General features: G+C 34.2%; 2 protein-coding genes across 2 annotated transcripts; both read right to left on the reverse strand.

Annotated features, from left to right (window-relative positions):
• Positions 1 to 2,672: 2,672 nt before the first annotated feature.
• LOC136801496 (uncharacterized) lies at positions 2,673 to 11,263 on the reverse strand (the record flags this gene model as incomplete). The annotated part of the gene is made up of 4 exons (XM_067058134.1): positions 11,014 to 11,263; positions 3,488 to 3,550; positions 3,049 to 3,315; positions 2,673 to 2,846 (listed from the first exon to the last, which is right to left on the reverse strand). Coding segments are annotated over exons 1-4 (754 nt in total), but the record flags the coding sequence as incomplete, so codon positions are not given.
• Positions 11,264 to 13,429: 2,166 nt separating this feature from the next.
• LOC136801490 (uncharacterized) lies at positions 13,430 to 19,370 on the reverse strand. The gene is made up of 6 exons (XM_067058128.1): positions 19,183 to 19,370; positions 15,482 to 15,656; positions 14,681 to 14,748; positions 14,367 to 14,458; positions 14,045 to 14,163; positions 13,430 to 13,869 (listed from the first exon to the last, which is right to left on the reverse strand). Exons 1-6 carry the CDS (start codon positions 19,368 to 19,370, stop codon positions 13,558 to 13,560), a joined length of 954 nt encoding a protein of 317 aa, XP_066914229.1. The 3' UTR covers positions 13,430 to 13,557.
• Positions 19,371 to 22,830: the final 3,460 nt, after the last annotated feature.

Here is a 22,830-nt window from a genome sequence, read left to right on the forward strand (position 1 = left end):
AATTATTTCCCGATCACGCATCACCCAAACGGCTGGGTACTACTTTTTAAAATTGTATCGTAAAAAATGGCTAACTTTCTCATTCCCGGGAAAACATACATGCCCCATCTCCGGGATCTTTTCGCTTCTAGGCGTCTCCGGCAAAAATCGTGTTAAATCTACTTTTGTGGCGTTTTGGTCCTTTTCCGTTGTACACTAGTAATCGGAAAGTTTCGCTGGGAATATAAGGAAGTTTAGCAATCCTACGATATGTAGTGTAAAAAACCTTTCGCTTGCGAACACGAGATTTTCGTATCGTGCGTAACCCCTTTTACAATTGATCTGATAATACGATAGTGAATTGGTGGCTGCTCACCCTAAAGGTCTAAATGAGAGGGTCAATTTCACTAATAGTCAGCCTTTGATGTGTTACATCCTCAGTCGGGTTCAACAGCCCTTGCGCGTAAACCCATAAATATTTCCGCCCATCCCTGAAAACGAGGGCTGGGTTACCAGACCTCCCGTTGCAAAGTTTCAGATGTTGAAAATGTTACCGACCTTCAGAACTTTAGCGTATCAGATGAAAATTTTATCATCTGGGTGCCAGATAAACCCTTCTCAGGCAAGAGAATTTTTATGAGAGAATCTTGATTATGCACACTTTAGGGTTGCATCCAAAAACCTAAAATGGGTATTATTTTTTACGAAGATAATCGGGCGAAGGGCGTTCATAACTGGGCGTGTGAAACAATCTGGATTATGCCCACTTTAGGGTTGCATCCAAAAACCTAAGGTTGGTATTATTTTTTACGAAGATAATCGGGCGAAGGGCGTTTATTACTGGGCGTACAATAGAATCTTGATTATGTCCACTTTAGGGTTGCATCCAAAAACCTAAAGTGGTTATTATTCTTTACGAAGATAATCGGGCGAAGGGCGTTTATTACTGGGCGTACTATAGAATCTTGATTGTGTCCACTTAAGGGTTGCATCCAAAAACCTAACGTGGGTATTACTTTTTACGAAGATAATCGGGCGAAGGGCGTTTATTACTGGGTGTATGATAGAATCTTGATTATGCCCACTTTAGGGTTGCATCTAAAAACCTAAAATAGGTATTACGAACCCAGTTAGCACTTCATAGCTAAATTTTATAAGGCATTGTTACGTCCAGTGAGTAGAAAAAAATTTAATCAGAAGACATTTTGAGTTGTAAAGGTTCGAGCCACAAAGACTCAGCTCTATTTTTGAACTATGTTAATTTTTTTTTCTCTGTTGTACAGATGGAAAGATAAAAAGGTTTTGATATCATTAACGAATAAAGGCTTATATAAGGTACGTCTCAAAAGATTTATCGAATATGACATAACGATGACAAAATACCTCAACTAGGTTTTTCTTGATTTGATTTTTAAGTTAACGTCTAAGGGCTTATCTCATCTCTAAAATACAGAAAAAGGTCACATTTTATAAAAAAAGAAGCTGAAAGGTGAATTAATCATCTTGTCCGAAGACTATTTTTAATACAACGGCAAATTGACAAGTCACCAGCATAAATATAGCTAGGCATAAAAATATAACAAAAGTCTAATTTGTTGTATACCTAGTGACAATCAAAGAGTACTGTTTTAATACAATAGGATATCTTTTATAAAATATAACATCTAAGAATGCAGTTAAAACAGTAAACTTATTTACATGACTGATCAATATCAATGAAATATCTCGAAAACAGAATGCCATAAAAGCCATAGACAAAGAAACAATTTAATAACACTAAGAGATTTGTAACAATTTCTTTTTCCTAGGAATGAGTCTTTTTTGTATTGATTCGTTATTTATTTTACGTTGGTCAGAAAAGATAATTAAAAAGACTCATTAGCATTATTCATCTCAAGATCAAAAACTGGAAAAAAAGTTGAAGTCAAAATTGAATTGAACTGAAGGTGAATCACAGCATTTAGTAGGAGTTTATTACACATCTGGTCAGATTTTTATTTTGGCCTAACTACACACTATTGTCCATGTACATTAGGAACCTACGGTAATAGTTTCTGGCTTCAGCCAATTGTTCTTTATACAGTTTCATTCTTTGTGGCTTCTTAATATCCTTTGCATAGTTTTTGCGCATATTGCGAAGAATTTCTTTCACCGGCTGCCAATCGGTGTATTCGTCATATAATGACCAGCAGTCTCGTGGTTTACAACTTTGCCATTTTTTGGCATTTATTTCATCATTTTCAATCATTTCGTATCCGATGTAAAGGATCTTCAGTATATGGGCTCTTTGCCATTTGGTGGCCTTGTACCAATCGTTTTTGTTAGACTTTTTGTTTACCTCCTCAGTTATCTCACTCAATCTCCGTTCTAAAATAAATTTCATTGATGAGCCGATGTCTTATAATCATCGTTCACACTTAAAAAGACTTTCCCTTAAAAACATTTCAAAAAGAAATCATTAGCCGAAAAAGGGGAAAGTAGTGAACAAAATCAAATGAGCATTTATTACACAAGTAATCCAATAGCAGAAGCCAAGTAAAATTCTCGATCCTCCGCTTTGCGTCGTGCTCAAATGGGGCGAATTATCAAACTGCATGGGCAGAAATTAACAACGACCTCAAATTGAACACTTTTGTTACATTATAATTCCAAACTCGCACACACGAACAAGACAGCTAGAAAGAACAAATTACCGTAATCGCAGAGATAAAACTGCGCCTCTTCTGGCATGATATTGCTCACTTCCATAACCAAAAACTTTATAAAGACTTGTTCGAGTACCGCCATCCTGTAATTCATGCCATTTTCAGAAAAATTATCGGTGATGATGTGACCGATATGCTCCAGCACATCTTCGGTTAGTCCACCTGGAATGAAAAGTATTAAAAAATTTCTGATTTGAGGATCAAGGAGGGATTACCAACGAATGTAAATCTACACAAAAATTGTTCCATAATTTTTCACAGAATTCATTTTCAATGAAATTGCCTGCTTCAAGGCAAAACTCATTTGGAAAAAATATAGAGGCAATATCAAAGTATAAAATATGAAAATGAACCTAAAACATACCCGAAGACGTATTGTGGGCCAGATCATTTTTCGTGAATGTTTTCTTTTCGGTCTTTGTGATTTCGAACTCATCGTTATAGATGGGAATATCATAAAAGTGATCTTTTAAATTGAAGTATACGTCATGGCGCCAAAATGGAATGGAATTCGCTTCTATTCGTTTCAAAAGTCCAACAATACATTCCTGGTGTTCGTCAACGTCAGCCTTTACCATTTTCTCGCACTGTTTCCCGATGCGAGACATCTCTTCTTGAGATAGCTTTTTCTCTGAAATAAAAAGCAGTCTTAAGTGTAAAACACTATAAAAGTTTGTTTTCTGTTATTATTCACAGTAAAAAGCTTTGATGTTTGGGAGAAACCTTAGAATCTGATCACCATTTTTCTATTATTTTCCTATTATTTTCTTTATTCTTAAATTTAATAGAATAAACCAACGAACCTTCGAGCATGTCGTTGAATTGTGTACCATCATCATCGTTTTCTGTAGGTCTTTTTCCTGCCACTAAAAAGAAATTGACGTCAACTTGTCACTTAAAAGAACCATCAGCGACTAAATCCAAGCTTGACTTCGTTATTTTAATTAAATGCTATCCTAGGTAGAACCAAAAACAATTATATTCCAACAACAATGTTATACAATGACAAGAAAATTACAGGTAATTCGAAAATCGCTCAAAAATTTAACGAATACTTTTCAAATGTTGCTGAAAATTTACTTTCCTATCAAAAAAAGGCACAGATCCACTAAATTCTATTATCCCTAGTAATAAAGGTTTTTTTTTCAAACCAAGTGACAAAGTTGAAATTTCTGCTATTATGAAACAACTTGATGAGAAGAAAGCAAGTGAAGTGAAGTGTTTCAGTTTTCCAGTAGCTGTGATTAAACAAATTGATGAGGCCATATCTCCAATTCTATCATTCTTAATCAATGCTTCTGTCACACAATCAATTTTTCCAGAAAAACTCAAATTCTCAAAGGTAGTGCCTCTCTTTAAAAATAATGGGGCAAAGAACGCTTTCAAGAACTATCGACTCATTTCTGTACTCCCAATATTCGATAAAATATTTGAGAAAGTCATACACCAGCGTCTTATCAAATTTTTTACTGACTTTAAAATACTTTCTTCAAGTCAATTTGGTTTTCAACCCAAAAAGTCAACAAGTCATGCCATTCTAGACCTTATAAATAAAATATCGACAGCCAGGAAAAATAAAGATCGTTGCTGTGCTATTTTCCTAGTCCTAGCAAAAGCATTCGATACAGTGGACCACAAAATTCTCCTTGGTAAGTTATCGAGGTCAGGTATCAGAGGCCCAATGTTGAAATGGTTTGAGAGTTACCTAGATTCAAGGCACCAGTGTGTCAGTGTTGGAGTTTTCCTCAAGGCTCGGTCCTGGGTCTCCTTTTGTTTCTACTATATATTAATGATATCCCCAATTCGACAGAATCATTTTTCCCTATTTGCAGATGATACTTGCCTGGTGGCTCGTCACAGTGATCTTAAGGAACTAGAAATCTTGGTGAATAGGGAAATGGAATGATTGACGATAAACTTGAATGGACAGGGCAGGAAAATTATGTTTTAGGAAAAGTTAAGAAAGAAAGCCTCTGGTATGTTAAGAAAGGTAAGCTATTTGGTTTCGAACTATATCGACCGTTTTTGTTTTTTATTTCAGCTTCATTCAATTACAAATTCAGTATGGACTGTCTTCATGGTGGTCACCTTCAACGAAGGGAACAGCTCCTATATCTAATATAATCGACAAAATAAACATAGACCTGATGGAATTGATAACTTTAAACCTCTAAATCTTAAGAAACTATATATCATGCAATGTTGTAAACTCATTTACTCGTATGTCAAATAAAAAACACTCCCAACCTCATTACATTGCTTATTTAATCGTCCAGACCACATGCATGGGACTAGACGCGCAGACAATCATGGCCTCTTTAATAGTCATCTTTAATTTATAGAAGTGTATTTCTCAGGTCTATTGACCTCTATGAAACAATCTTACATCTTTACAATTTATAGATCTTATCATTCCATTCCTTTGTCAATTCTAGTTCAAATTTCCCTACGGACGGTGCATTTACAACATTGGTTGCCAAACTGTTCCAAGTATCAATGCTCTTATAGTAAAGTAAATTCGTTTGGTATCCTCTAATGCCGTCTTCAGCGAAATTCCTATTTAATTCGAGATTTTGCTTATGTTAAGGTCGATTTCGAAGAACGAGTTTCTGACATAGGGAAGATTTATTATAGACATTAAGATGTTTATATACTTCCCGATTTTACGCCGGATCTTGAGGCTGGGTAGGTTCATGACTTGTATACGTTCTTCATATGAATGGTTTCTATAACCACTGACAAGTCTTGTGGCTCTACGTTGGACATTTTCAATTGTATCAGAGTGTTTGATCAGCCGTGGAGACCAAACAGCTTGCGCGTACTCAAGGTGAGGTCTCACAAATGCAATGAAAAGTGTGCGGAGCATCTCGGGATAAAGGTAGTCGAAGCTTCTGTTAATCAATCCAACGATCGAGTTAGCCTTCTTGATCTTGGTGTAGATGTGTTTTTGGTCAGCCCCGATGACCCTTCAAATCCCTTTTTTCCAGCCGCAACTTAAGAGTTTGGTTTTTTTATTCCGATTTCTAAAGTTTTTATCCGATCGGGTTAAGTTTGGTCTCCCGATCTGTGTATTTACTCTCAAGCTTTTTTAGGGCAGTGTTCCGGTTGGGATACGCTTTCAATTCATCCAATCGGGCTAAGTTTGGTTTCCCGATATGTGTTAAAAACAATTCAATATGGCTGCCAAAGCGGTGCTTTTTCGTTCGTTCGTTGTTTATCTCTTGCCAGCTTTTATTTTATATACAATCATTATATTTTGTTGAAGTGGCTTTTAAACTTATAACTAAGGAAGATACAACACTGGAGTTAGATTATTAGGATGTTCTTTTCTTTAAAGTATGAAGATTTTAACTTATTTGCTCAAGTTTTTTCCTGAATTGTGAGTTATTCTTTTACCTGCTAGACCTCATTATTTTGTAGCATGAAAACATATTTTTTCATTTTGGACTTGAATATAGAATAACCACCAACAATTGCTGGAATTTGATGGAATGTATATATATTACAGTTCACAGCTTAATTATCTGATTATTCACAAAAATAATGTTTTCTCGAACTTGAGTGTTTTTTTTATTTGATACATTTATAGACATTTTATATGCTTGTTCTTCTGGACAATTGGAGATAGTATTGATAAAGCGTAAATGGAAATTGTTCAAGTATATTAAAGTACAGCTCCTATGTAAATTTGAGAAGGAACGAAGTTCTTTATCAAATTATATTGACGCAAAAATGATTTTTTCTAGACTTGCGTTTTTCACTGGCAGTTACGTTTGTTTTTTTGGACCGACTTGGAGATAATTATTATAAAGCGTAAATGGAAATTGATCAAGTATATTAAAGTACCGCTCCTATGTGAATCGAGAAAGACCTAAGTTCTTCATCAAATTATATTGACGCAAATATGATTTTTTTCTAGACTTGTGCTGCGTTTTTCACTGGTAGTTACGTTTAATTTTTTGGACCGACTTGGAGATAATTATTATAAAGCGTAAATGGAAATTGATCAAGTATATTAAAGTACCGCTCCTATGTGAATCGAGACAGACCGAAGTTCTTCATCAAATTATATTGTCGCAAAAATGATTTTTTCTAGACTTAAGTTTTCACTGCGATTTGAAAGCAGACACTTGCATTTGTTCTTTTTGACTTAAGGAGATAATTAGGATCAAGCGTAAATGGAAATTAATCAAGTATATATTTAAAGTGCAGCTCCTGTGTAAATTTCAGAAAGGCTGAAGTATTCTTCATCAAATTATATTGACGCAAAAATTATGGTTTTCTAGACTTGCATTTTTCCACTGTGATTTGATGGCGGACATTTATACATTCTGGACTAATAATGGTAAATAATAAATGTATATAAATGGATTAAATATTTTTTAATAGATTAATATTGCACGTTTAAGCATATATATTTAGGCTCAGGTTAGGGAAAATACAGTACAATAATTACAGTCTTTCTGGGACGACACCGGGTATGCTAATCATAAAACTTTAAATTTGAATAAATTTTAGATGTCAGTGTAAACCTTATTTTGAATTTTGAAAAACATGTAGTTTTAAGTTAAACTATTTTTCTGCAGTTAAGATGAATAAGAATGACACCATTTTAACTTTTACTGATTTACAGCATCTTTGTTTTTGAAACTTTTTTGATTTTTTGTCCAGCTTGAGCTTGAATATAATTATAAGTCTAAGCTTAGTAAAAACTAATAAGTGTATAAATTTTTTGTGATTTTTGATAAGTACTTGCATTTAACTTCCTTGCAAGGATTTTTATTTTCTTGAATCTGTTGTTGATGTAGTCTTTTGTTGCTGTTCATCTGTATATCTAAATATCTATCCTAATTAAGAGACGAATAATTATTCTGTCATACAGATTGTAACATGGCATATTTTCGTTAATCCATATTGTGTACAAACGTAAATTTGATGATTTTTTTACTCTCGTCTTAGTAAATCATATCAATTTTTAACAACATATCTTTCTAATCATATTAAGCAATAGACCTTTTCGCCTTTGCGTCCACCATATTGAATTGTATGCAAAAATTTTGGTTGCCGAATTGCCGTGGTGAAATTCCCTTAGAAAGTATGCAATACATATGCAAAAAGAAAGTATTAAATAAAAACTTACATGCATAATTGGCATTATATTAAAGTGTAATCTTGTAGAAGAAAGATTAAATTTGCTTCTCTTGAAAACTAAAAACAATTATATTCACTCATCTCTTAGAACAAGCACTTCAAAAGACCATAACATTAGACAGAATCTCAAACTGAAAAATCACCCGCGAAGGTAAAAAACAATCCTTATTCGGCTGACGGCAAATTATTCTCCTGGGAATAGAGCCGCCAAATGATCAAATCAAAACATTGATAAAGTGTGACGTCATAATTACTGCTTTCAGTTTGCGTGTTTTGAAAGTTTGATGTGTGTACTCCGTATTCGTGGAATTTCTTAATGGCATGAAAACAGAATATGCAATGTCTTTAAGAACAAATTCCTAAAAGGCTTTTGTTGTTCTGTAAATATTTCCTTTTGGATTAAGAAATTCCATCTTTTATTGTTCTAATGATTATAATATTTATTTATAAGATGCTTTGTTGTCTTTTTAATCTTTGTGTAAATTTGCATATGTTTTGCATACATTCCAACTAAATCCAACCACGGCAATTCGGCAACCATAATTTTTGCATACAATTCAATATGGCGGACGCAAAGGCGAAAAGGTCTATTTAGGCTGACCTTCCAGCGCAGCTGGTTTATTCGAAATTCAATTCACTTTCAATAATCACTCCAAGATCCTTCTCTTGATCAACATGTTATAGGACAGAGCCAGCGATCTCGTAAGGATGTGCATGTTGAATGTTCCAGAATTTCCCTAGTGTCAACACGTGGCACTTGTCAGGATGGAATTTCAACAACCAGTCACCAGGCCACTTTTCCATTGACTCGATATCGTGCTGAAGTCTAATTGCATCTTCAGCGTTATTTATTTCTTCAACAATCTTTGTGTCATCGGCAAAGAGAAACATTTCTGAGTTGGTAACTTCAGCTAGATCATTGACGTAAATAACGAAAAGGAGTGGACCTAAGACACTTCCTTGTGGTACATCACTTTGCACCTGGCATTTCTTAGATAATTTTCCATTGACCTTCACATATTGGTAACGATAGGACAAAAATGCATTCATCCAAACAAGTACCCTTCCTCTGATACCATACGCTTCGAGTGTTCTTAGTAATCTGCGATGTGAAACGGTGTCAAATGCCTTTGCGAAGTCGAAATAGATTACGTCAACAACCTTATCATTGGATATTGAGTTCGCACATTTGTCTAAGTAGTGAAGTAGTTGTGTCACTGTCGATCGCTTACCCATGAACCCATGTTGTTTGGTTGATATCAATTTCTCATTCGTGAGGTGTTCCATTATTTGTTTCTTTAGGCACTGCGTGAAAATGTATGTCAAAATTTTAAGTTCAGGTTAAAAAAAAAGTGGGGAGAACATTTGCGATACCATAATTTTCTAGCTTATTGTTTCCACCCATATAACTACAACTGCTAGCCAAAAAAACACAACTATACCTTCACTAGAAAAGGAAGAATTCATTTTTAGAAAACCTTGGTTTTCAAGAAAATTTCCACGTAAATCAGAGGCACGTAAGGCAGAGGCCCCTTGAGGTAATTTTTTGGGATATATCACTAAAAACAGCTAAAAATGGCTTTCTTATCATCAACTAGCATGAAAGCAATAGAAATAACATAGTATATACACTTTAAAACACCTTTGCAACCTTATCATGAGCCTTAAGTTGGGTTTCGGTGACGGTCGATGATGGCCGACAAGCCTCCAGTCCTCACCCTTGATGTAAGTAAGTAACTATTTATTTACCATTTGAACACTTAGAATACATGAGACGGTATCCACAAAATAAAAAAGGAAGGAGACTGCCTTATAGCCTGGACTAATCATAAGGATGCGGCCACCTAAGTGCAAGTAACAATTGTAAAATACATAAATTACCGTTATTACTAAAGAATAAGAAGGCAGAAACTTACCTCAAACACTGACTAAACTACAAACAAGCAATACATAACATTTACAACCAATAAAACAAACCATTTTCCACTAAATAAACATACAAAGTTAGTTACAGCAGTCCATGTTCTCTTAATTTCCAAAAGAATATTTTGCCTGATGTCCAAGTTTGTTTTGACAGTTAAAATCAAAAGTGGGTGCTTTCAAACTATTGAAAATAGTTTGTTTACATTTTCTCTCTGTCATATAAGACATTTCCCGGGATTTAAAGTAGGGCGGCTTTTCTTAAAACCGCACGGAAAACGTATATTTACGGACTCAGCTATTGCTTAAAATGTAAATTTACAGCCTCGGCGTGGTCAAGGTTAAGAGCTTTTGGACATCCAGTATTCGTTTGAACAACATTCACTCATTATCGACATGCACGGCTACGCTACCATTTTTGAATTCCGTACCGTAAGACCATAATATAAACCACCCTTTTGTCCAGACAGTGTCAATCGAACAACTTCGAACAAAAATCGTAATCGAACCAATCGAACGTAATTGAACGCAACGAATAATTGCGATTCGGTTGTCGATCATTAAAATACAAAATTAAGTAAAAACAAAAATGGTAGAGTAGAGCTGCGAGCGGAGCTGCGTAGTTGTATTTTAATGACCAGCCAGGTTATTCATTTGAGGGCTATGCATGTTAGCCTCCGCTGATGCAAGTTACCCAATCTCACGGTATGTTCCATTGGTTAGATTACGATTATGTTCGATGAATTTGATTGCGATTATAAAATTAAATTGGATCACTCTGTTAGAGCTTCTCAGCGTGGGCAGCCCGAGCGCTTATTAAATATCGTACGAAAGCTAATAAAATCTAAATCAATCAAACGTACTCGAACGTAATCGAATAATACAATCGAACATAATCGAAGCAATCGAACGGCAAATCCTGGGTAATATTCAATTGCGATTCCATTGCGTTCGACAATCGAATTGCAATTATTCGATTGTGTTCAATTGCGTTCAATTGATTCGGCGTTCGATTCATTTGATTGACACCGTCTGGTTTTATTGTCCAGACGATCTCAATCGAACGAAATCGACGATCGAACCAGTCGAACAACAATCGAACCAATCGAACAACAATCAAACCAATCGAATATTACCCGTTCGATTGAGATCGTCTGGTATTGTGTGACCGCCCGCCGGGTGAAGAAGTTCAATCTTTCAATCATTCTTGTGTGATTATTGAGAGGTCTGTTAAAAGAAGTTAGAGAAGAAAGATTACCTGTTTCTTCAGTGAAACTTTCCAGAACATCTGCAACAGAAACAGTGTCATTTATGATCGATGTGGTTTCAAATTGCTGCATTCCATCATTACTTTTGCTTTGTGTAAACAGTTTGTCTGTTGTCACTGGTTGTGCTTTCTTTTTTGCTATTTTCTGCAAGCACAAACCTTTATTATGTCCAAGTGCATAATAGTGAGACCTTGAAAAAGTTAATTTACAATGATCACAGTATTTCCTTTTGTCTTTCATCTTTGATTTAAATCTTCTGAATACGTTCCTGCTATTAGAATTCCAACAATGGCGACCTAGCGACTGTGTTGTGAGAAAAGCGCGGTTCAAAACCGATAAAAAAAAGTCGACCAGAAAATATCGGGAAATTTCGGGAAATCGGAAGAGCTGCGAAAATCGTGAACGAACGTACTAGGTTCTAATGATTTGAAAACCAGCGATAAATTATTTTTCAAGCTAACCGCGGAATTTTCTCAAATCGGAAGAGCGCGTGATTTCATAAAATGTTCTTTCCAATTTGCACTCCGTCGAAGCCGGTCACAGAATTTGAAAATGTCGTCGATCTCTAAAACTCAATTTTATACTTGAAAATCACAACTCAAAAGAAGAAGAAATATTACTAAGAAGAAAACAACTGCCTCCAAAGATCCTGATGCTGTTTTTGCTGCCCAGATCCTGTCGACTCCACCCCCAACCAAGAAAAGAGCAAAAGTTCTCATGCCAGTCCAAAATAACCCTGGTAGTGATAACTCTGACAACGAGGAGGTTCCTTTGACAAATGGTAATGAAGAAATGTAAGTTTGAATTTATGTAATAAACTTTTCACTTAACTTTTAATTGCATTTGAGTCATTCCATCATCCATTAATCCAGTCCAGACTCAATAAATTTTCTAATTTCTGACCAGTCAAACCATAACCTCACTCAAAATGTTGATTATTGGTTGATCATTAATTATTTTGATTTGTTAATATTTATGTGCATGAGTGGACTCGATTCAAGCGTTGATTATGCAGAATTACACATTCAACGACGTCCTGTTTGAGAAATATTCTAGGCAACCATCAATAATGTGTTCGGTTTGCGTCACAAAAATATTTTTAAATCCAGTCTGTCAATGTGGTCACGCAGGTGTTAACCTTAAAAAGGGGATCTTATTTTCAGTACTCCGGGCATCAGTTCTACTGCGACGCTGAACTTCAACTTTAAAATTTCAATAAGGCGATCATCAAAAATATGCTCCGTTTGCGTCATAAATTTCATTTCCATATATTTCGTCAGGTTTTTAAGATTTAGTAAATCCCGATATATCAAGTCAGCGATCAACATATTCTTTTGCTGCCAGCCAAACTAAATCCAGTGAAATGTGCACGCGCATGTGTTAACCTTTAGGTATCGGCCCTACTGCGTTGCTGAATTTCGACTTGAAAATTTCAATAAGGGTACATAATAAATCTCAAATGGGACTCAATGTAGGTTCAGTAAACAAACACTTGTAGCAAATGGATGATTCAAAGAAGTACTTGGCTTTCAAAAAATTATTCCGACTCGTTTGATTAGGGAATGTTTTGAAGATGAGTCTGGTGGGTAACGCAAACCGAACATATTATTGATTGTATCCCTATTAAGTTTTTTAAACAAATTGAAAGCAGGTCATAGGTTGCTGCCAAAATTATGAAAATTTTGACTGTATTTTCAATTTAACTTTAGCTCCAATGTGGAAGATCCTGATGTTGCAGAAATTTTGCAAATGTCAACTGACAGCATCAACAATGGAGTAAATAAAAGCACACCTAAAGTGAAGAAAACAAAGAAGTATGCAGAAGTTTTGCGGTAAGTTTTTTGGTCAAGCTTTGACGTTTCGTCTTTCCGTCTGTCTAACATTGTTCTCAATTTGCTATGAAGTTTGAACCGTCTGTCAAATGGGGTTTTTCTACAACCTTAACAATGGCTAAGTTTTTGTGTAATGTTTTTATTGTACTTATGATAAGAAAATCAAAAAGAAAATGATTAATCCGTTTTCAAGTTTTTGGGTAAAGGTATATTATTTGCGACAATAAATAATTAATAGAAATTGTTACATATATTATTATTATTGTTACATATATACAAATAAGGTTAGAAGTCTATTAAATTAATATTACAAGATGGAAATATTTATTCCTAAAAGAATCTTGTTCAAAATAAGTTAGTTGAATTTATACACACTTTTGAAATATAATAACTCCATTTTTTTGGGTCAGACCTGCGGTTGCTTAGCATTCTGGCTCATTTTCTGAAAAGTTTGCTTGACTACCCTTAATATTATGCCATACTTACGCATATTGGGTCAAGGGCTATCGTTTGCCATAATTAGATTATCTGAAAAGCTTTTACTATACAAGATAGTAAAATAAAATTAGCAAGTTTGAGTCCTCGAGCCTTAGCAACCAAGCAACCTGATTGCTTATAATAAAAAAATGTAAATGCAGATAAATGTATACACTCTCAATTAATCATAAAAAGAATAAATACATAAATAAATCACAAATTAGCCTACTCTACATTTTCTGTATTTCTCACAAAAATAGGGTTAGTATTTTCAGATGGCTGACGAGTGGACGGCAAGCCATTAACACGATACATTAAAGTTTTGTTAGTTGTCTTGGAGTTGATTTTTTCCATTGAAAGTTCAAATTTATCGCTCCTCCAACTCAATTTTCTCCTCATTATTATTTTTACATTATTCTCATCTTCATCAGATTCTTCATCTGTCATGACTTCGCCCGTCATTGCCAATACCATCTCCTGCTCTTCTTCGTCTAGTGATTCGATCGTTTTGCCTATCTTCTGAAGACGTTTGCTGGTCTAAAATTTCAAAAGGAAATGAAAGTCAATCAACGCAGGTCTATGAAAAGACAAGTTTATCCAAAAAGCCTGAAAAAATGCCACATTTTTGAGTTCAGTTCCTTGGTAGTTTATGAACATATTGGTGAATTTATTTAAACTTTAAGTTGTCAGCTAATAATAACAATTTCCTTACTTTATGGCATCTAGATGATCTACGGTTTGCTACAGTCTTTGCTTCCAACTCTTCAGGTGTTAACAGGTCCTTTTCTTTCTCAGTCCTCTTAAGGTGGTTGAAATAACGATTACAAGCCTCTGAAAAATCAAAATTTAGGTCAAATTAAGATTTAGTGTGTGGAAAGTGTCTATTCATTGAGATCTTTTGAAAAGAATACAACTACATATTGCCATAAAATCATATTGGACTTGGGGCTTAATAATGATATTTCTCAAGCATTGCATCTCTGTAAGTTTTATTTTGTAACTTAATGTTATTATTTTTCTGGAAAGTTTCTTACTTTTAACAAGCTTTTCATGAAAGTGAGGTGTGAATGGTGTGATTTCATCAACAAAAAGTTCTGCGATGTGGACATTCTCTTTTGCATCAAACCTGAAAATTTTGTAATAAAAGTAATAATCACTGTACCACACTACCTTACTTAATTCTATATTCTAACCCATGTGACTTATAGAATTGAAAAATCAAAATGAGGCATTTTAAACAGGAAATACTGTCAGAAATAGTTCAGGGCAACTTACATTGAATTGAAAGATCAATTTACTTGTCTAGATAAGATTGAATCTTAAATACATAAATTTACTAAGCATTTACCTTAAATTGAAATTCCACACTTCGTTTCCAGTACTGGCTTTACATTTGAATATACTGCGTACCTTATCCTGAAGAGAATCATAAATAAAAAGAATTGAAAAATCAAGATTTCAATATGGATTAAAGATATCACTGGTTAAAATCTAGTCCATGTGTTGAAGAAAGTTTTGTACATGAATTAAGATGATAAGTTGATTTTAATAAATTGAATAAGTTCACTTAAGCTTGGTACTCACTTGTTGAAAAAGTGTTAAGTGTTAAACTCCGGTGTATAACTTTATACACGCGCGTCTAAAACCATAAGATCTCTAGTGAGTACACTCAATAAAAGCCGGTGTTTAATTTATACGCCCGCGTTTAATGTTAAACGCCGGCGTTTATCGAACTTAGAAAAAAATATCTAAACGCGCATATCAAAAAACTTAAGTTCAAAGGCACCGCAATGTAAACAAGATTAAATCTTTTTAATTCTTTTGTAATTTTTGGTTTTTACTTTCGATTTCGTTTCACTTTTCCCCTCTTTTACTATTTCTCTTTGCTAAAGAGCTCCTAGTGAGTACATAGATGATCTGAAAAGTTAAACGCCTGCGTTTATCATTAGACGCGTGCGACTAAAGTGTTAAACGCCACTTTTTCAACAAGTGAGTACTAAGCTTTATTGTCAGGCTTTTTCAATCCCTCTTAAAAATGCTTTTTTTCTGTCTGATTGAGTCTGATATAGATAGCCTGGTTAAATGTGAATAAATAATATAATAATAATAACAATAATAGCGGTGAAGGCCTCGTAAATCTCATACTCACAGCAAGTTCTGGTGTAATAGGTTCAACCACAGGTCCACTTGCCCTTGCTTGCATCGCGCCTTCCAATTCTGTTACTCTGTCCTGCAACAATTGTATAGCCTCCTTTTGTTGTTTGATCAAATTATCTTGCTCTTCGAATTTTTCTTTGTAATTATCATGATGATTCTTGATAGTACTGTAAAAAAATTTAAAGTTCATCAGTATTATGGTACTATGATTAAAAAAATTGAACAGTATTATGAAATATTCATAAAAAATATAACCAAATGATTTGAACATTATTTGAATTTACCACCGAAATAAATGGCAAGCAAAAAATTTCGTAGTATATAAGATTTTCATAGTTCGGAAACTACTGAAACTGAAAACTCTACTATTTACTACTGAAAACCAGAGAAACATGCACGTGATGTACTAAATAACCGAGCATGTTTACTAGAGATACCCAAACTTCGTATAACCACGGAAAACAGAATCAGTTAACCGAAAATTTCCGAAGAAATTTGATTGTTATCCTAAGATTCGTGACTAGGTTTCCTCAGTTTTCCGCTTCTCTTATCAAATTTCGGATAACTTAGGTAAACTGGGTTCTTAGGAAAACTTCGACGGCATTGAGTAATACAACATCGGAAAACTTCGACCAACTTTTTTCGGAAGTCGTAAAACTTAGGGGTACGTTTTCTGCTTTTTAGCGAAGTTCGCAATTACTCAGTAAAACGCTTAGGTAAACTTCGTATACTAGCGGTTATCCGTTGTTTTTAGGATGCGGATACTCGGCCGTTTATGCCGTGTGCACTAAACATGCCACCCATAATTATACTTTAAAAGCTTGATTAAAGGTTTTTGCTGTTTTTAAGGGTTCGCTGAAAAATCAGACGTGCTGATCACAACAAAAAGCAAATATGACATTTGTATAGAGATTTTTTCAAAACATGAAAACATTTCTTCAGAAATACATTCTCAGCATAAATAAACTTTCAAAAGGCTTTTTAGAATGTTTTGAAATCAAATGAAATGGAATGTTGTTGTGCGCAGATTTGTAATACTTGCGCAGATTTGTAATACTTTCTGCGCAGATTTGTAATACCTGCGCAGATTTGTAATAAACTTTGCGCAAATTTGTAATACTTGAGCTGCGCAGAAATGTAATACTTCTCTGCGCAGATTTGTAATTTGTAATTTAGATTTTTACTTCGGCATATGTTTCTCACGAAGAAAAGTTTCGAAAAAAAGACTTAGAAAATAATCAGAAAATCACACAAAGGTTTTATATCTTTAGTATGAACATTAACTTTATAAGAAACGAATCAATATTTTATCTAATGAAAATTGGCTTTTGGCAGTTGGTTCTTTCAATACAAACATGGATTGGGAATAATTTTAAGCATTTTCATTTTTCTTATAAGCATCAACTTTATAAGAAACGAATCAATATCTTTCAATCTAATGGAAATTGGCTTTCAGCAGTTGGTTCTTTCAATACAAACATGGGATTTTGAGTAATTTCAATATTTTCATTTTTCTTATAAGCATCAACTTTAATGAAAATCGGCTTTTGTTTGGCTGGTTTTCTTTACAAAATGGGATTTTCTTCAATATTTTCAATCAACTTTATGACCATTGAATACAATTTCAATATTTTCATTTTTCCTATCAGCATCAACTTTATAAGAAACGAATTGATATCTGTTAATCTAATGAAAATTGTTTCAATCATGTTTTTTCATCTTTATGTATTTTTTCTATCTAACAACAACAAAAAACATACCGAAGTTAACTCAAAATAATTTCACTTGAGATATCATGCTGGAATGTAATGCAGGTGCTATGAAAGGTTATAAAAGAAATTCAGTCAGAGGGGACAGGTTTCCTAGCTAGGTAGAAGGTGGTTTTAGAGCAAATCAATGTTTTCTTATCGTATCATCTTATAAATTGTTCATCAATTTTGGTACTACCTCTTGAAATGATAAAATGTTGACAAAAATATTTTTATATCTAATTGTTTTTTCATAACAAATGCTNGACAAATAACCGGCAAGGAAAAATTAATATTATTATTATAGCACTTTCATCTGAAGCTTGGTATAGCTTCATTATTTGCTAATGGATGCTAGTACAATCAACCCCGGACAGTCAACCCTTAATAATTCCCGGACGACCCTCCCCTGACAACTCCCCTGTTCTGTCACTTTGCTAAAGGATTCTTGAAGGTCAAAGTTGTGTATAGTGAGTTATTTTCTTGTTAGAATAATACTTAAATGTAATACATCATCTTTACTTGAAATATATATAATATATAAACTTTCTACCCTCGTGCATCCAAAATCCATCTTACCGATTAACCCTATTAGCCCAAGGGGAGGGGTAGAATCTACCACATTAGTGTTATTTTGTGTATATCTCGGAGAAAGTATTCTTTAAACAATTTGAAACTTTCTGACTTTCAATAAAATCTTAGTTAAGAGTACTTTTGTAAAATTCTATGCTCATATAGGTCTTCTAGATGAGGTTTTATGACTTTATTGTGTAACATGACATAAAACCCAGCTAAAATCGCTTTTAAAATTCTAAATCATTGTCAATCTGAATTTCAAGAATAAAAAAAAATGAAAATTATGACGTCACCATTTATGATGTCAACAAATTTTGAAAATTTTACTTATTTTCAGCATAGATTTTAATAAAAAATAATTTCGGAAAATGCAAAAGCTGCACTCATGTTGAAGGACAGCCTTTTATCTTTCAGAATCTTTAAACAGAATCTAAATATCTTTAGTGGTTCAACTGTGACAGACATTTTTGTAAACCATTTGTTTCCGACAGGTTAAAACTTTATGATGACGTCATAGCTTTTTGAATGGCATCCTGGAAGTCTGTGTCATGATGGAGAACATGTGTACCAAATTTCATGGCCATAGCTCTTCTAGATTAAAAATAACCGAGGGTGGTGGTAGATTCTACTCCCCTCCCCTAGGGTTAATAAGGTTAAGCAAAATTAGATTCTTTTCATTGTCATCATTGTGAATTAACGTAGTTCAGGAGGAGGAATTCTAAATGGACGTTTCGCCTGACCTGAACCGTGGGTACCAAGGGATATTTTTTGTATGTGCATGTTAAAAAAAGTAAATTTTGAAGTGCAAAAACATTTCTAGATTAAGTGATGATTTTCAAGGACCAGACTAGGGCTATAGCTCAAATTAAAAATATTCAAATAAATAAATACGGTGACGAGGTTCGCCCTAGAAATGAATGCGAGTCAAAATTATGTTCTTCGTGTTTAACCCAGAGAAAAAAGGATTAAAAATTTTTCAAGTTATTAATTAACTCAAGAAAATAATTTGGTGGTCTCAAATTTTGGAAAATCGACTTTTTCTTGACTCCCGTTTTAATTCAGAGAAAATCAGGCTTCGTTTTTGGAAACCCTGGCTTGATTTTTTTAAGAAAAATTTTGAACTTTCAGGGCCATCGAAGTAAAGAATAGGCAAACCTATTTTATTGTCATGAGAAAACAAAACTGTTAAAAAGATGTTATTGCAACTTGTTGACGTTTGGGCTTCGGTTCTACGAATGTCGGATGATTGGTTCGACAACACATCTGTAAAGGTTTTGCCAAGAATTTTCGAAACTCTGAAATCCTTCCAACATAAATGAAGACATTCGCCATGTTATTGATGCAGATTCCATATTGATGGCAAAAATACGCGATATATCCAGCTTCAGTCCAAGAGAATTCATAAAACGTTGGTATGAAATGACCCAATATAGGATACAGTAATCCGTAAAAACTTCCTGGTACAACGCAAATCGTATAAAGAATGAGCAACATTTTTAAAGTCTTAAGAGCTTTCTTGTTTCTTGCTGTAATTGCTGCTCCTGTCTGTCCATCCATTTTCAAAGAAGATGAAAGGCGATTTCGGGATTTGAAATAGAGAACCAGAAAAATGCTAAGAGGCACAACAACATTTGCAATGAAATAGAATGCGTAATAACCAATAGCAAACGAAGACGAGAAGCTTTCAAAGGCGTCGAAATAGCATTCTTGAGTTTCAGCATAATATACTGTCTTTATAAATTGAGGGATGGCTGCCAAGAAGAAAATAGACCAAACAATTAAGCAAGCCAAAGTAATTCTGACTTTACCAAAGTTCTCAGCCATCGGATCTTTGATTCTTCGATACCGGTCAAAAGACATTCCACAGAGAATCCAACAAGAAACAGTAACTCCAACAAAAGGGACGGAAATTGCTTTACACATAAGCTCGTTGGCATAACTTGTAGCAAAGGTGTATTGAATTTCCACTACAGGGACTCCAACACAGACAATCAAACAGGGGCGTATCTAGGATTTTAAGGATACCCTGCAAAAAATATTCAGCTATATATAGTGATTCAGCTATATATAGTATCTAAGGAGGGCCCACCATGGTTGGGCCCGACGGGCCAGAAAATTTTTGAATTTCGACCCTCTAGATTGGCTAAAACAGCCTCCTTTTTATGCCAAATGTACCCTGACCATGAACCATTTTCAAAAAGTAGTGTACATGTATGTGTATACAACTAGCAATACAAAGTACTAAAAAATGAACTTACATTATCCAGGGCTTTGGGTTCTGAAGATTTTGTGTACATATGAGTACCAAAGTGTAGACATTCTTAATGTGTTGTTCTTTGTTGCTCTTCGCTAAAATTGTTATTGTTATTCTTCCCTGAAAATAAAGACCCCTATATCTGTGCTCCAGTGGGATGGAATTTAGGAAATTCTAATTTCACTGACATGTAAAATATTTTTTGATTTAGTTTGGTATCCGAAATAATACTTCAAGTACATTGGAAAGAGGCATATTTGGGTTGGTTTACAGTTTAATGAACTTTTGACTAAGTAACCACTGGGCCACAGATACTGGGGTGCAAGTGATTTCTTGGTCTGTTTCGCCTAATCGTCAGGGCTCATCAGTATGCCTAGGACCCAGTCCAGACATAGACAGACCACAACACAAACATTAAAACAAGACAAACATGAAAGAAACAAATAGACAACAGAACAAACGAAAAACATAAATAAAACAACAAATCTAACGAAATATATACATATGATAAATGTAACAAAAATGTTATGTTTTTTAAGTTTTCTTTTTTAGTTTTTTTTTAAGAACATAAAGCTTATTTACATACTTTCTGTTTTAAGAGTTTAAACTTTGTACAGACTTTTTGTTTTAAACTACTTATATACATTTTTATTTACATTTACTAGTAAGCATACTTTGTAGGAGGATTTTTATTTTCAATCGTTTATTTAACAAATAACAAACATTAGACAGGCAGCTAATTGCATCAAAAAAAGTGAAACAGTGAAAAATTAAGGGACAATTCATAAAGTAGATATTCATGTTACAAATACATTTTTGATACAAATGCACTTACTCGGCGTTCTTGAAATCATTTAAGGTCAATGATATTCACAAAACAAATCATAAAAAATACGATTCATCTCTCACTCAAAATCCGCCATCTTTTACACTTCTCTTCTGCTGTTTCTCTCTTTTTCTCAATCGTTCGATTTCAAAACATACAACAATCACGGGGGTTTGTAAGTTTTTATAAATCCCATTAAAATGTTGATAAACAAATTATTAAACTCAATCTACTTTATCAACTCTTTTTTCTTATTTACTTTAAAATAACTCATTTAGCTTATTGTTATCAAACTAGTGTTACATTAGGAAAAGTAGTTAAAAAGAAAAGCAACATGAACCCCCTGAATTGTTTCTATTTACATTTCTAATTATTTTAACGCGGGAAAAAGTAAAAATGTGCGTCTTAGAAAAAAAAATTTCGGAGAGAAAAAGAAGATGGTGTTTTTGTTTTTGGTTTTTTTTCTGTAATGGAACTGCCTTCATCCCCTCCTTCGACCAAGAAGAAAAATAAAAGATTGGTTTTGACTCCTAAGAGAAGAAGTAAGAAAACACAGGAGCTTGTATCGAGATGTATCTTACACCACGCTAACTCTGGAGCAAGTGCCCAAAATTTGAAGTTGAGAAAGTTCTCGCAAAATGCTTTGGATAAAGTAAAAAATGCAAGGTGAGTGAACCTCTTCCTTAATTCATTAAAAGCTGGTTGTTTGATTTTTGACATTATAGTAGTTTTATTTTTCTACTTTTTAAACTTCTTACGTACTTTTTTGGGTGAGAGTGCAACAAACCCTCCACTAGCCTGGGTCCGTGGTAAAAAAATGCTACGGATTTACAACAGAGCAAGCTCTAGCCCGTATCCGCGCAAGAAAGAAACATTAGTCAAAGATTTTCGAGCAGCACATGACGCTCGAGTTTACAGTTTGATTTATAGGCGCGCATAAGAAGGAGTGGATGTGCTTTATTTACGGGTTTATTTATGGTTTTATGGAGCCATAGCTTACTTCAATAATTTTATGATCTTATTATGTCCGAAATACTAAACCTACGGAGTTATCTTTTCCTTCTACTCTCTTCTTGCTCATTTTTATCAGTGAAATACGCAAAGACGACAAAGTAATCCATCTGGTTCGTGATCTGAATCTTGAGATTTCTAATGAATTGCAATTCCATAACGAATGCTACGGGATTTATACCCATTCGACCACTCTCAAACGCATTCAAAAGAGGTACGCAGAGGAGGAAACCACTTCGAATGACGATGATGATGATGATGATTCGAATCCGTTACGCAGATCAAACCGGAAGCGAGATCGTTGTGGTAAGCACTTAAATCATTTTCAAGCTTACCTTTCCGAGTAACGGCACGGAGTTTACTCCTATTAAGTACTTTTTTTATAAGGCGAAAGGGAAAAATCGTTTTTTATTTTCTTCTAGTCAACATTTTCGAACCAGATTATTTGCATTTAAATTTTTAGGACGGGTATTGGCTGACGTGGAATGTTGTATCTGCTACAAAAAGAAATGTATGAAAGGTGGAGGCTATGAGCCAGTTACGAAATGTACCACGCGACAAGCTGCCGAGACACTTCAGAGATATGCTTTAGCATGTGATTCTAATCCCAATCTTCGCGCATATATGAGTGGTTTGAATTGGAATTCGATTGTCCCACAGGAAATTCATTACCATAGAACTTGCTATCAATCTTTCACACGGCCAATAGTTGAAGCTCCAAAAAGTCCTGAAAACGAGGAATCTTTAATTTTCAATTTTTTCACATAGACGCGACATATTCTCACTTTTAACTCTCTTGGCCTTGGGACTTTTCCAAAAGCCAATTAAAATAAAATATTTTTACATGTTCCACAAAATACTTCATTTACAAAATTGATGTAACTCTGAAAAATATCATATTCAACAAACTTCGAAACCTCAAAAAA

The sequence above is a fragment of the Clytia hemisphaerica genome, unplaced genomic scaffold (assembly GCF_902728285.1).
Source record: "Clytia hemisphaerica strain Z4C2 unplaced genomic scaffold, Clytia hemisphaerica genome assembly, whole genome shotgun sequence".
In the NCBI taxonomy this organism is placed as follows: Eukaryota; Metazoa; Cnidaria; class Hydrozoa; order Leptothecata; family Clytiidae; genus Clytia; species Clytia hemisphaerica.

What these genes read in the sequence shown, in the direction of transcription:
- LOC136801490 (XM_067058128.1), bottom strand. Translation starts at nt 19,370, where the DNA reads ATGGATGGACAGACAGGAGCAGCAATTACAGCAAGAAACAAGAAAGCT. An exon ending in ACTGAAGCTGGATATATCGC is followed by an intron (nt 15,657 to 19,182) that starts GTATTTTTGCCA and finishes ATTTTTTTACAG; the next exon opens with TACTATCAAGAATCATCATG. An exon ending in GTGTGGAATTTCAATTTAAG is followed by an intron (nt 14,459 to 14,680) that starts GTAAATGCTTAG and finishes CAAAATTTTCAG; the next exon opens with GTTTGATGCAAAAGAGAATG.